We start from the raw sequence: 12,203 nt of genomic DNA on the forward strand, positions 1-12,203 counted from the left end.
AGGCACTACCACTATCAATAATTGGCTTGGCCTTGGCCAGCGGTGGGTCCGCCTTGGAGGCAGCTGTCTTTGGCTGTATTGGACATGGGGGATGTTTCTAGCATGTTCTCACAGAAGCCACCCCTGTAGCTCCCCCCCCCCCGCTACCAAAACCTTGCCACGCAAACCCAGTACATGTATGTTGAGGAATGGGCATATTCAGGACTGAGTTCCATGTCCTCTGGGTGCACTACCAAGACCAGCACCTGTTTGGGTGTTGCCATAGCATTATGCAATGTAGTTTAGCTAATTACGTAGAGATTACACCAGATTTATGAAAGGGCATTTAAAAGGGGTAAAATCATAAAAAACTATGTTGACAATCTATATGAATTTAAATTTCAATAGAAAAATGTGCTAAAACATTGTGTGTTAAGGCAAAAACATCTCAGGTACGAATATCTGGTTTTGCTAATAGTGTGCTAATGACAGAAATATATAGAAAGCCATAGGATAACTTCTAAGAACAAGTAAAGAAATAATTTCATTTTTACAAGGCAGAATATGTCTACTTGACTTGCTGCAGAATCCTCACTGGTGGGGCAAAGATGGGATGTAACTACTAGATTAGGCTACAAGGCAGATGCATTCATGTTTAAACTATTTTCAGAGGTAATATGACACAGGATATTTCCTTCTGACAGAAAAGTTACATTGGATAGCGAAAGGATGTAGGAAATGTGTATTTATCCCTCATGTGAATAGCCTGACTGGAACACTGTTTTACCACAAACCCTCTGAGATTTCTCTTGAAGATTTGGAGAGGGAAGGGAGGAAAAAAAAAGAATGAAGAGGAGGATGAAGACTAAATATAAATATCCACAGTATAGTTGTTCTGAGCTTACCTGTAGGCAGCAAGAGGCTTGGACAGAGATATAGGTTCATCTGCTTTTGCTCATGTTTTTCTGAAACAGTTTTCTATCTAGCAGGAATTCTGCCTGTGTTTCGTACAATCAGTAGGAAAGCATAATGAAATATGAGCCCAGATACATAGCTTCCTTGGGCCAGACACTGAGCAGCAGCATATGGAATGAATAAGAGAATACGCAACACAAGCATTTTCTGACCATTGCTGACTTGCTCTACGAAAGCCTTCATGTGTGCTTTATGACAATAACAAAAATCTCAGTTGTCACAGAGTGTACAACAAAACAATAATTTTGGGCGTTCTTTTCAAGAGTCAACATCAAAATTTGTATCTAAAGCATAGAAAATTCTTAAATGATTTGCTGGACTAAGGCCAAAGTATTTCAAAGGTTTCAGGATTAACTCCACATTTATATGTATTTAAGTTCTATCTTAATTTTAGAGTAGCACCTGATTTTATAAATACTTATGGTCGTGTATACATTTCTAAGATTCACATTCTTTACCTCAGTGGGATGACTTGTGTGTAAAACTAAATATTTGTAAAACTGAATATTTTTGGGTTTACATTAGATAAAAATGTCAGAAAAGGTTTAATCAAATTGATCATAAATATAACAGTTAAACAGAGACCAAGCAATGGCTATCCAAGTCTGACATAGGTACTTCAAAATAAAGCTGAATTATAAAAGGTATATCTATGCAGTAGAATTTGCGTAAAAAGAACATTATAAAATTTTCAGTCCAAATCATTGAAACGCTGTGGAAATATAGTGGGTAGAATAATATTTTTTTTTAAATTCAAAGTTAGTCCCTGCCTAATTTCTGTGTAAGTCTAAAATATTTGTTGCATTTTGGTTTTATTTCAAAAACACCTATAAGTTAAAAAGAGCATATCTTTAACTCTCTTATAAGAGGCCTTCTTAAAAGCACTGGACTCTTTGTGGTATTACTTGCATCAGACTGTTTTCAAAGAGATATTTCTTCCCAGTGTTTGTCAATAGTCTAAATTAAATGGACAGCAACTAAATCAGAAAGACAAACTAGTTTTTCTGGACATATCTTGCTACCTTTAATATCATAATTCCATCATAATTATAGTAAGGAACACCTTCATGAATAATGTGATTCAGACCTAAATTTTTCATGTGAAAAATGAAGCTGGGCAAAGATAAGAGAGTAAGACCCAGTTTTTAAAATTAAAACAAGTGTTAACCTTTCATTCTTTTAATTTCTCCTTAGCAGTTCATCAAAATGGTGATTTACACCAGTTAGAGCCAATATAAGTAGCAACCAAGTTGTGCAAGATAGTTGTTACTGTTTGTTTTAACTTTTTGTCAGTTCCTCTTCTGGCTCGTGTGTGTGTATACAGAATCTGGGCTACCTGTTCCAGTGCCTCACCACCATCACAGTAAAGAATTTCTTCCTAATATTTAATCTAAATCTACCCTCTTTCAGTTTAAAACTGTTACCCCTTTTCCTATGGCCACAGAAGCTGCTAAAAAGTCCCTCTCCATCTTTCTTATAAGCCCCCTTCAGGTAGTGGAAGGACACTATAAGGTCTCCCCGGAGCCTTCTCTTATCCAGGCTGAACAACCTCAACTCTCTTGGCCTGTCCTCATAGGAGAGGTGTTTCAGCCCTCGGATCATTTTTGTGGCCCTCCTCTGGACCCACTCGAGCAGGTCCATGTCTTTTCTGTGCTGAGGGCTCCAGAGCCGGACGCAGGACTCCAGGTGAGGTCACACCAGAGCAGAGTAGAGGGGCAAAATCACCTCCCTCGACCTGCTGGCCACGCTTCTTTTGATGCAGCCCAGGATACGGTTGCCAGCTCATGTCCAAATCCTTAATCCACCAGTACCCCCAAGTCACAGAATCACAGAATCACAGAATCACAGAATAGTAGGGGTTGGAAGGGACCTCTGTGGGTCATCTAGTCCAACCCCCCCGCCGAAGCAGGGTCACCTACAGCAGGCTGCACAGGACCTTGTCCAGGCGGGTCTTGAATATCTCCAGAGAAGGAGACTCCACAACCTCCCTGGGCAGCCTGTTCCAGTGCTCCGTCACCCTCAGAGAGAAGAAGTTCCTCCTCATGTTCAGACGGAACTTCCTGTGCCTCAGTTTGTGCCCATTACCCCTTGTCCTGTCACTGGGCACCACTGAAAAGAGCTTGGCCCCATCCTCCTGACACCCACCCTTCAGATATTTGTAGGCATTTATAAGGTCCCCTCGCAGCCTTCTCTTCTTCAGGCTGAACAAGCCCAGTTCCCTCAACCTCTCCTCGTAGTGGAGATGCTCCAGTCCCCTCACCATCCTTGTAGCCCTCCGCTGGACTCTCTCCAGTAGCTCTTCATCCTTCTTGAACTGGGGAGCCCAGAACTGGACACAGTACTCCAGATGAGGCCTCACCAGGGCAGTGTAGAGGGGAAGGAGAACCTCCCTTGTCCTGCTGGCCACACTCTTCTTGATGCACCCCAGGATCCCATTGGCCTTCTTGGCAGCCAGGGCACACTGCTGGCTCATAGTTAACCTGTCGTCCACCAGGACACCCAAGTCCCTCTCCGCAGAGCTGCTCTCCAGCAGGTCCACCCCAAGCCTGTACTGGTGCATGAGGTTATTCCTCCCCAGGTGCAGGACCCTGCACTTGCCCTTGTTGAACCTCATCAGGTTCCTCTCTGCCCAGGTTTCCAGCCTATCCAGGTCACGCTGAATGGCAGCACAGCCTTCTGGTGTATCTACCACACCTCCCAGTTTGGTGTCGTCAGCAAACTTGCTGAGGGTACATTCTAACTCTTCATCCAGGTCGTTGATGAAGAAGTTAAACAAGACTGGGCCCAGTACTGACCCCTGAGGGACACCACTTGTTACCAGCCTCCAACTAGACTCAGCACCGCTGATGACAACCCTCTGAGTTCTGCCATTCAGCCAGTTCTCTATCCACTTCACCGACCACTCATCCAGCCCACACTTCCTCAGCTTCCCCAGGAGGATATCATGGGAGACTGTGTCGAAAGCCTTGCTGAAGTCAAGGTAGATAACATCCACGGCTCTCCCTTCGTCTACCCAGCCAGTCATGTCATCGTAGAAAGCTATCAGATTGGTCAGGCATGATTTCCCCTTGGTGAATCCATGCTGACTACTCCTGATAACCTTCTTTTCTTCCACTTGCTTCATGATGGCCTCCAGGATAAGCTGCTCCATCACCTTTCCCGGGATGGAGGTGAGGCTGACCGGCCTGTAGTTCCCTGGGTCCTCCTTCTTGCCCTTTTTGAAGATTGGAGTGACATTGGCCTTTCTCCAGTCCTCGGGCACCTCTCCTGTCTTCCAGGACCTCTCAAAGATGATGGAGAGTGGCTCAGCAATGACATCCGCCAGCTCCCTCAGCACTCGTGGGTGCATTCCATCGGGGCCCATGGATTTGTGGACATCCAGATCGCTTAAGCGATCCCTCACACAGTCCTCCTCGACCAAGGGAAAGTCGTCCTCTCTGTAGGCTTCCTCTCTTACCTCCGGGGGCTGGGATTCCTGAGGGCCAGTCTTAGCACTGAAGACTGAAGCAAAGAAGGCATTCATTAGCTCTGCCTTCTCCGCATCCTCCGTCACCAGGACACCCGCCTCATTCAGCAGCGGCCCCACATTGTCCCTAGCCTTCCTTTTGCTGCTGATGTAGTTGAAGAAGCCCTTCTTGTTGTTTTTGACATCCCTTGCCAGCTTCAATTCCAGGTGAGCCTTGGCCTTCCTCATCGCATCCCTGCATGCTCTCACTACGTTTCTGTACTCTTCCCAAGTGACCTGTCCCTCTTTCCACATGCCATGCACCTTTCTCTTCTGCCTGATCTCCGCTAGAAGCTCCTTGTTTAACCATGCAGGTCTCCTGCCTCCTTTGCTAAATTTCTTTCTCAGGGGGATGCATTGCTCCTGTGCATGGAAGAAGTGTTGTTTAAAAAGCGACCAGCACTCATGGACCCCCCTGCCTTCGAGAGCCCTGGCCCACGGGATTCCTCCCAGTAGCTCCTTGAAGAGGGCAAAGTCAGCCCTCCTGAGGTCCAGGGTTTTGATCCTGCTTATCGCCCTGCTTCCTCCACGCAGGATCCTGAACTCGACCATTTCATGGTCACTGCAGCCGAGTCTACCTCCAACCTTCACGTCCTCCACCAGTCCCTCCTTGTTTGTTAACACGAGGTCCAGCAGCGCGCCTTTCCTTGTTGGTTCCTCCACCACTTGCATCAGAAAGTTATCATCGATGCTCTGTAGGAACCTCCTGGATTGCGCCTGCCTAGCTGTATGGTCTTCCCAGCTGATGTCAGGGTGGTTGAAGTCCCCCATAAGTCCTTCTCTGAAGGGCTGCTCTCTCTATATATACATATATATAGTTATATAAAGCCTGTAGGAATTGGGAGACCATAATTTCTTGACTCTGACTTTCCGGGTATCATACTGATTTCAGTATGAAACTGAAAGCCGAGGCAAGGAGATGTGAGGCAAGGAGGATGACAGACTGGGTGGAAGTGTGCAGCTCTTAGGGGTGGTGGCGCAGTTTTAGTTGTCATTATGTATTACAAGTTGAAGTGTGGATTGGGGGATTATTTTTAATAAGACTGGCTTTGCTGGGCAAGAAGAGGCTATGTGTTTAGGCATATTTATTGTGATGCTGCTCAAGGTGACTAGGAAACTGTACAGGAAGGACAATTTAAAACCCATGGTGGCTTCATCATGTTAGGAACTGCCCTAAGAGGAGAAACCCAAGGGACAATATTTAACAAAATGGCTTGCCTGAGGTACAAGAATCATTACAGGGAAATGAGGAACATGAAGTGTAATTTGTTTTTTATTTAAGTTGTATAAAGGCAGTCATGAGGTGAGGATGGATGGATTCTGTTGACAGCGTGACCTTACTTGGACTGAAGAGCTGCTGGCAGGTTGGGGAGCAAGTCCGAAGCACGCTTCCAATCTGCTCTGCTTGACACACAGGAGCCTTATGAGCAGATATTAGGTAGATAAAGCTATTACATTAAAACTTCAAGGCAGCTCAGTCACCATCTGGTGCCAAATAGGCGCATGCGTGTGTTTGTAAGTCGAGGACAGGGCCAAGAGGAGAGGCTCACACCGGCGGCCCGTAGCTGGGATAAGCCTCTCCCGGCCCAGGCCCGAGCGAGCGGGAAGGCGGCCCCAGGATAGCCGGGGAGCCCATCTTGTGCCAGCCCCGCCGAGATGCCGCGAAGGGCGGACGGCGAGGACGACCGCGGCGGCACTTCTGCCCCTGCCTTCCCCCTAAGCCAGTCCTGCCGTGACGCCGCGGTGAGCCGCACAGGCGCAGCAGCTCCCAGCGCCTGTTGTATCCTGCCGGCGCCTTTTTTCTCTTCCCCCCGCCTCCCTCTCCCCGTCCGTCCCTCCCACCTTCCTTCCTTCCTTCCTTCCTTCCTTCCTTCCTTCCTTCCTTCCTTCCTTCCTTCCTTCCTTCCTTCCTTCCTTCCTTCCTTCCTTCCTTCCTTCCTTCCTTCCTTCCTTCCTTCCTTCCTTCCTTCCTTCCTTCCTTCCTTCCTTCCCGGAGTCGCCGCGGTCGGTGCTGCCATCGACGCCGCTGCTGTGCGCCCGGTCGGCAGCGCCTCCGATCTCCCCGGCTGCCCCATGAAGCGATGGCAGCGTCCAACTTCGGCAAGATCCAGATAGGGATCTACGTGGAGATCAAGCGCAGCGATGGTCAGTGGGGCAGGGGCGGCGGGAGGGGCCGGCCCGGCGGAGCGGCCGCAGCCCCTGGCTGGGCGCCGCCACCGCCCCGGTGCGCGGCGCGGGGGGGCGGGGAGGGGTCTGCGCACGGGGCCCATTGTGCGCGCGGAGCTCATTTTGTGCGTGGGGCCGGGGAGTGGCCGAGTCTGGCGCGCGCTGCGGTTGTCAGGGGAGCGCTCGCGCTCGGCGGCGGAGGGCGGTTGCGTGGGGCCCGAGCGGCGGCGGCCGCCGCTGGGGACGGGGAGGGGCGGCGGCGGGGTGGGGGGCTGAAATGGGGGGGGAAGCGTGAGGTGGGTGCGAGGGGGATGAAGCAGGGATGGGATGGGCTCATGGGGGAGAGGAAAACGGGACAAGTGTGGGGTGAGCAATGAGACGTGCGGGGGTAGCTGTGGATAGGGTTGATGAGGTGATTTGGAAGAACGGTGTGGGTGGGGAGGAAAGCCTGGGGAGGTTTTGGCGGGGAGATGGGAGGGCCTTAGGGGAGGGGATGAGATGATGGAAGGAGGAAAGGCCTTCAATGCAATGTAATAACTTCTTGTTTGCTCTGGCGTACGAGCTGTGTTCTGAAAAAATGATGCAACAGTATGCTCTGACAGAAATGCCTTTGGATACTTCCATCATTTGACAAAAAAGCTTGATGTTATTATTTCAGATATTCCTTATGATTAAAATATAAGAAGAATGCTTGCTATTTATGCCCATGAGTTGTTATTTCACCATTGAGGATCCAGTGTTTCTCATCTTGCCAAGCATCTCTTAATAGGAGGATGTATGGTGCTGTCTAGAAATCATAGAATCCTAGAATCATAGAAAGTTTTGGGTCGGAAGGGACCCCTAGAGGTCATCTAGTCCAACCCCCCTGAAGCAAGCAGGGACACCGCTAACTAGATCAGGTTGCTCAGAGCCCTGTCCAACCTGGTCTTGAATGTTTCCAGGGATGGGGCCTCCACTACCTCTCTGGGCAACCCGTTCCAGTGTTTCAACACTGACCCCAACAGTATCAGTGTATAGGAAATGTATGGCCAGGATGACGTGGAGATGAGAAGGATGATCTTTTGGTTCAGTAACAGTGAGATACCTGGATCTTCTCTACCAAGAACTATATCCTAGGTAGAATCAGGACTGTGTATCATACCAGCTACCCTAGGCTGAAAGCATGATTAAACCATTTAATAAACTTTTGGAGAAAGTGGTGTGTTGGTCTGGACTTTTTTTCACATGTTGTCTTGTCTGTAGTAAGTTCTTTATTAAAACTAAATATTGTTTTGAGAGGTAAGTATAATAATTCTTTAAAATTTCCTTATTTACCTGTTTATTTGATGAATCCAGATAAGAATAAAGTTTTAGTTTAATTGGGTCATTTGAAAAAGTATACATTTTTTCCCATCTGTCCACCAGTTATGTTAAACACTTTTCTGAATACAAAGCTTTATTAATTCTAGATAACTTTATTTTTCTTTAAATAAAAAAGAAAAACTAACAGAATAGCTTTTTTTTTTTTTTTTGTGAAACATCATTGTTAAAAGTCATACTTGTTCATTACAACAAAATTGCAAAGACATGTAGAACATAATAAATGCGAGAATGTGACCAGAACATTCTGGAGAGAAGTTACATATTTTGTCATTTTGACAAGTTCTAATTAGGTTTAAGCGTTTCATGAGAGATTTCTTTTAGGACTGAATAGAAAATAGATGTTGTACAAATGAAAGGCTCATGGCCAAAACCACATGAAAAACAGTGTATGGATAAAACCCAACATTTTCAAGGACTGATGCTGCAGAGCAGCTTGCCGTGTATCTGTTTTTTCTCAAGGGGTAAACATTGGTACAAATGTTGTCTAGAGTTGAAGGTAATATTTCCAGTTGTAATTGGAATAATTAGTTATGTTCATGTAATGTAAGAGCATACTAAGTCAGCTAGTTTGGCTTTTTATAATAATTTCTGATACTGAAATTTACTAATTATTTCAGTATGTTATGGGTTTGCGTGGCAAGGTTTTGGTAGTGGGGGGGCTATAGGGGTGGCTTCTGTGAGAAGATGCCAGAAGCTTCCCCCATGTCTGATAAAGCCAGTGCCAGTTGGCTCTAAGACGGACCCACCGCTGGCCAAGGCCAAGCTAATCAGAAATGGTGGTAGCACCTCTGTGATAACATATTTAAGAAGGGGAAGAAAAAAAACTGCGGGAAAAAGGCAGCTGAGAGAGAGGAATGAGACTATGTGAGAGAAACAACTCTGCAGACACCAAGGTTAGTGAAGAAGGAGGGGGGAGGAGGTGCTCGAGATGCTGGAGCAGAGAGTCTTCCCTTGCAGCTCGTGATGAAGACCATGGTGAGACAGGCTGTCCCTCTGCAGCCCATGGAGGTCCGTGGTGGAGCAGATATCCACCTGTAGTCCGTGGAAGGGACCCCACGCCGGAGCAGGTGGATGCCTGAAGGAGGCTGTGACTCCGTGGGGAGCCCGCACTGGAGCAGGCTCCTGCCAGGACCTGCGTACCCGTGGAGAGAGGAGCCCATGCTGGATCAGGTTTGCTAGCAGGGCTTGTGACCCCATGGGGGACCCACACTGGAGCAGCCTGTTCCTGAAGGACTGCACCCTGTGGGAAGGACCCACACTGGGGCAGTTTGTTAAGAGCTGCAGCCCATGGGAAGGACTCACATTGGAGAAGTTTGTGGAGAACTGTCTCTCCCATGAGAGGGACCTCACGCTGGAGCTGGGGAAGAGTGTGAGGAGTCCTCCCACTGAGGAGGAAGGAGTGGCCGAGACAAAGTGTGATGAACTGACCACAACCCCCATTCCTCGTCCCCCTGTGCCGCTCGGGGGGAGGAGGTAGAGAAACGGGAGTGAAGCTGAGCTCGGGAAGAAGGGAGTGGTGGGGGGAAGGTGTTTTAAGATGTGGTTTTATTTCTCACTATCTTACTCTGATTTGATTGGTAATGAATTAAACTCCCTTTTCTCCCCAAGTTCAATCTGTTTTGTCCGTGACAGTAATTGGTGAGTGATCTCTCCCTGTCCTTGTCTCGACCCTCGAGCCTTTCATCATATTTCCTCTCCCCTGTCCATTTGAGGAGGGGGAGTGATAGAGCAGTTTTGGTGGGCACCTGGCATTTATCCAGGCCAAACCAAAACACAGTATTATTTATGTATGTTACTTGAAATATGCCTTGGTAATCTATCTTGGAAATGGGAAAGAACTTGTTCTTTTTAGGTTGTGAATTGCTAAGAATGGACTGCATTTCCAGCCTTGAAAAATGTGCCTTATCATACAGAAGCTTAGGGGAGTAGAGAGGTGGCCAGAAGGTTGGTGTGGGACCTGCTGTAATGGTGTTTCCTCCTGGCCAGAAGATGCTCCTTGTTGAGGTCTACATATGGACATTTGTCTGTTATTGAATTCCCTTTACTTAAATAATAATGGCCCACTGCTTTATGTGTAAACTTACACCTGTATCTCCACTTCTTGTGCATTATCCAGTTAATGATGACAAAGACCTGTATAACTATGTGGAGAAAGAATATCTCACTTTTTTTTTTTCCGTAAATTCAGTCTTTTGCTGAAATAGAATAAATCTCTTATGCCCTGCAGCCCTTTAGTCGGCTGATTAGTGTTTTTCCTTTACTTTTTCAGTCTGATTGTGTTCTGTCACTTTCCTCCTCAGGCTGTTCTTATTCTCTCTATTTGTAGATCTGAAAGGCTACCTAGAAGGACAAAGAAATTAATTATGTATTTGCTCATTTGGAAAGCGGGAGGGAATACAGTTCTGGTCTAACTGTGTCAGAAAAACAGGCATGAGGAGAAGGGATGTTCTTGTAATTGGAAGAGTGACTGAAGATTTGACAGAACCTCCAGGAAGGGAAAAGTGGTGAATTTTTAGGGATTAACCATCAAATAGTGTAAAAAAGAAAGATCATGAGCTTGTGCCCTTTTATTTCCATAATACAAGAACAGGAAAGCTGTCAGTGTTTGAAAGAGAAAACTTAAAAATAAAAGTATAAAAATAAAGTTAAAAAATTTTTTTAAACTTAAGAAGCTTCATTAAAAAATAAACTTAAAAACTTTAAAATAAACTGAAAACTAAAAAAATAAAGGATAATAAACTAGGTACAGTTATGTCCTGGTTTCTGCTGGGTTAGAGTTAATTTTCGCAAGAAGCTGGGAGGGCACACAGCCGGGACAGCTGACCCAAACTATCCAAAAGGAATATTCGATACCATATGATGTCATACTTAGTATGTAAACTGGGGGAGTTGTCCGGGGGCAGGGATTGCGGCTCAGGAATGGGCCGGGCATCAGGTTCTGGATGGTGAGCAATTGCACTGTGCATCACTCGCTTTGTATATTCTTTTATTAGTATTATTGTTATTATTTTTCTCTTCCCGGACATAACTTCACTCCCATTTTTCTACCTCCTACCCCCCCCCCCCCCCCAAGAGGTTCAGGGGATGGCAAAATGGGGGTTTCGGTCAGTTCATCACATGTTGTCTCTGCCGCTCCTTCCTCCTCAGGGGGAGCACTCCTCACACTCTTCCCTGGCTCCAGCGTGAGGTCCCTCTCATGGGAGAGACAGTTCTCCACAAACTTCTCCAATGTGAGTCCTTCCCATGGGCTGCAGCTCTTAACAAACTGCCCCAGCGTGGGTCCCCCATGGGGTCAAAAGTCCTGCCAGTAAACCTGCTCCAGTGTGGGCACTTTTCTCTCCACGGGTTCACAGGTCCTGACAGTAGCCTGCTCCAGCACAGGCTTCCCATGGGATCAAAGCCATCTTCATGCATACATACATCTGCTCCGACGTGGGGTCTTCCATGGGCTTCAGGTGGATATCTGCACCACGGTGGACCTCCATGTACTGAAGGAGAACCGCCTGCCTCACCATGTTCTTCATCATGGGCTGCAGGGGAAAAATCTCTGCTCCAGCGCCTGGAGCGACAGGACAAGGGGCAATGGGCACAAAATGAAGCATATAAAGTTCCGTCTGAACATGAGGAAGAACTTCTTCACTTTGAGGGTGATGGAGCACTGGAACAGGTTGCCCAGGGAAGTTGTGGAGTCTCCTTTTCTGGAGATATTCAAGACCCGCCTGGACAAGGTCCTGTGCAGCCTGCTGTAGGAGACCCTGCTTTGGCAGGGGGTTGGACTAGATGACCCACAGAGGTCCCTTCCAACCCCTAACATTCTGTGATTCTGTGAGCACCTCCTCCCCCTCCTTCCTCAGTGACCTTGGTGTCTGAAGAGTTATTTCTCTCATATTGTCTCACTCCTCTCTCTCGACTGCTGCCTCACCACAGGTTTTCCCCTTCTTAAATATTTTATCACAGAGGCGCTATCACCGTCGGTGATTGGCTTGGCCTTGGCCAGCAGCGGGTCCGTCTTAAAGCCAGCTGGCATTGGCTCTTTTGGACATGGGGGAAGCTTCTTGCAGCTTCTCACAGAAGCCACCCCTATAGCTCCCTTGCTACCAAAACCTTGCTATGCAAACCCATAACAGTGAGGGATACCAAGGATCTGAGACCTTGGTACTCCAACTGAGAAAGAGCTATTGGCAGCATATGAAGGAGTTCGAGTTCCTTCGGAAAT

The 12,203-nt window shown here is 47.2% G+C and overlaps 1 protein-coding gene across 3 annotated transcripts in view; it reads left to right on the forward strand.

Annotated features, from left to right (window-relative positions):
* The first annotated feature begins 6,300 nt into the window (after window positions 1-6,300).
* The window catches only part of LOC142365452 (kinesin-like protein KIF2A), a 134,367-nt gene continuing 128,464 nt past the window's right edge, over window positions 6,301-12,203 (forward strand). For all 3 annotated transcript variants that reach the window (XM_075446283.1, XM_075446284.1, XM_075446285.1), the window contains exon 1: window positions 6,301-6,604. In XM_075446283.1, coding sequence (XP_075302398.1) covers window positions 6,541-6,604 — 64 coding nt within the window. In that variant the 5' untranslated portion in view covers window positions 6,301-6,540. The remainder of the gene's footprint in view (window positions 6,605-12,203) is intronic.

The sequence above is a fragment of the Opisthocomus hoazin genome, chromosome W (assembly GCF_030867145.1).
Source record: "Opisthocomus hoazin isolate bOpiHoa1 chromosome W, bOpiHoa1.hap1, whole genome shotgun sequence".
Lineage (NCBI taxonomy): Eukaryota > Metazoa > Chordata > Aves > Opisthocomiformes > Opisthocomidae > Opisthocomus > Opisthocomus hoazin.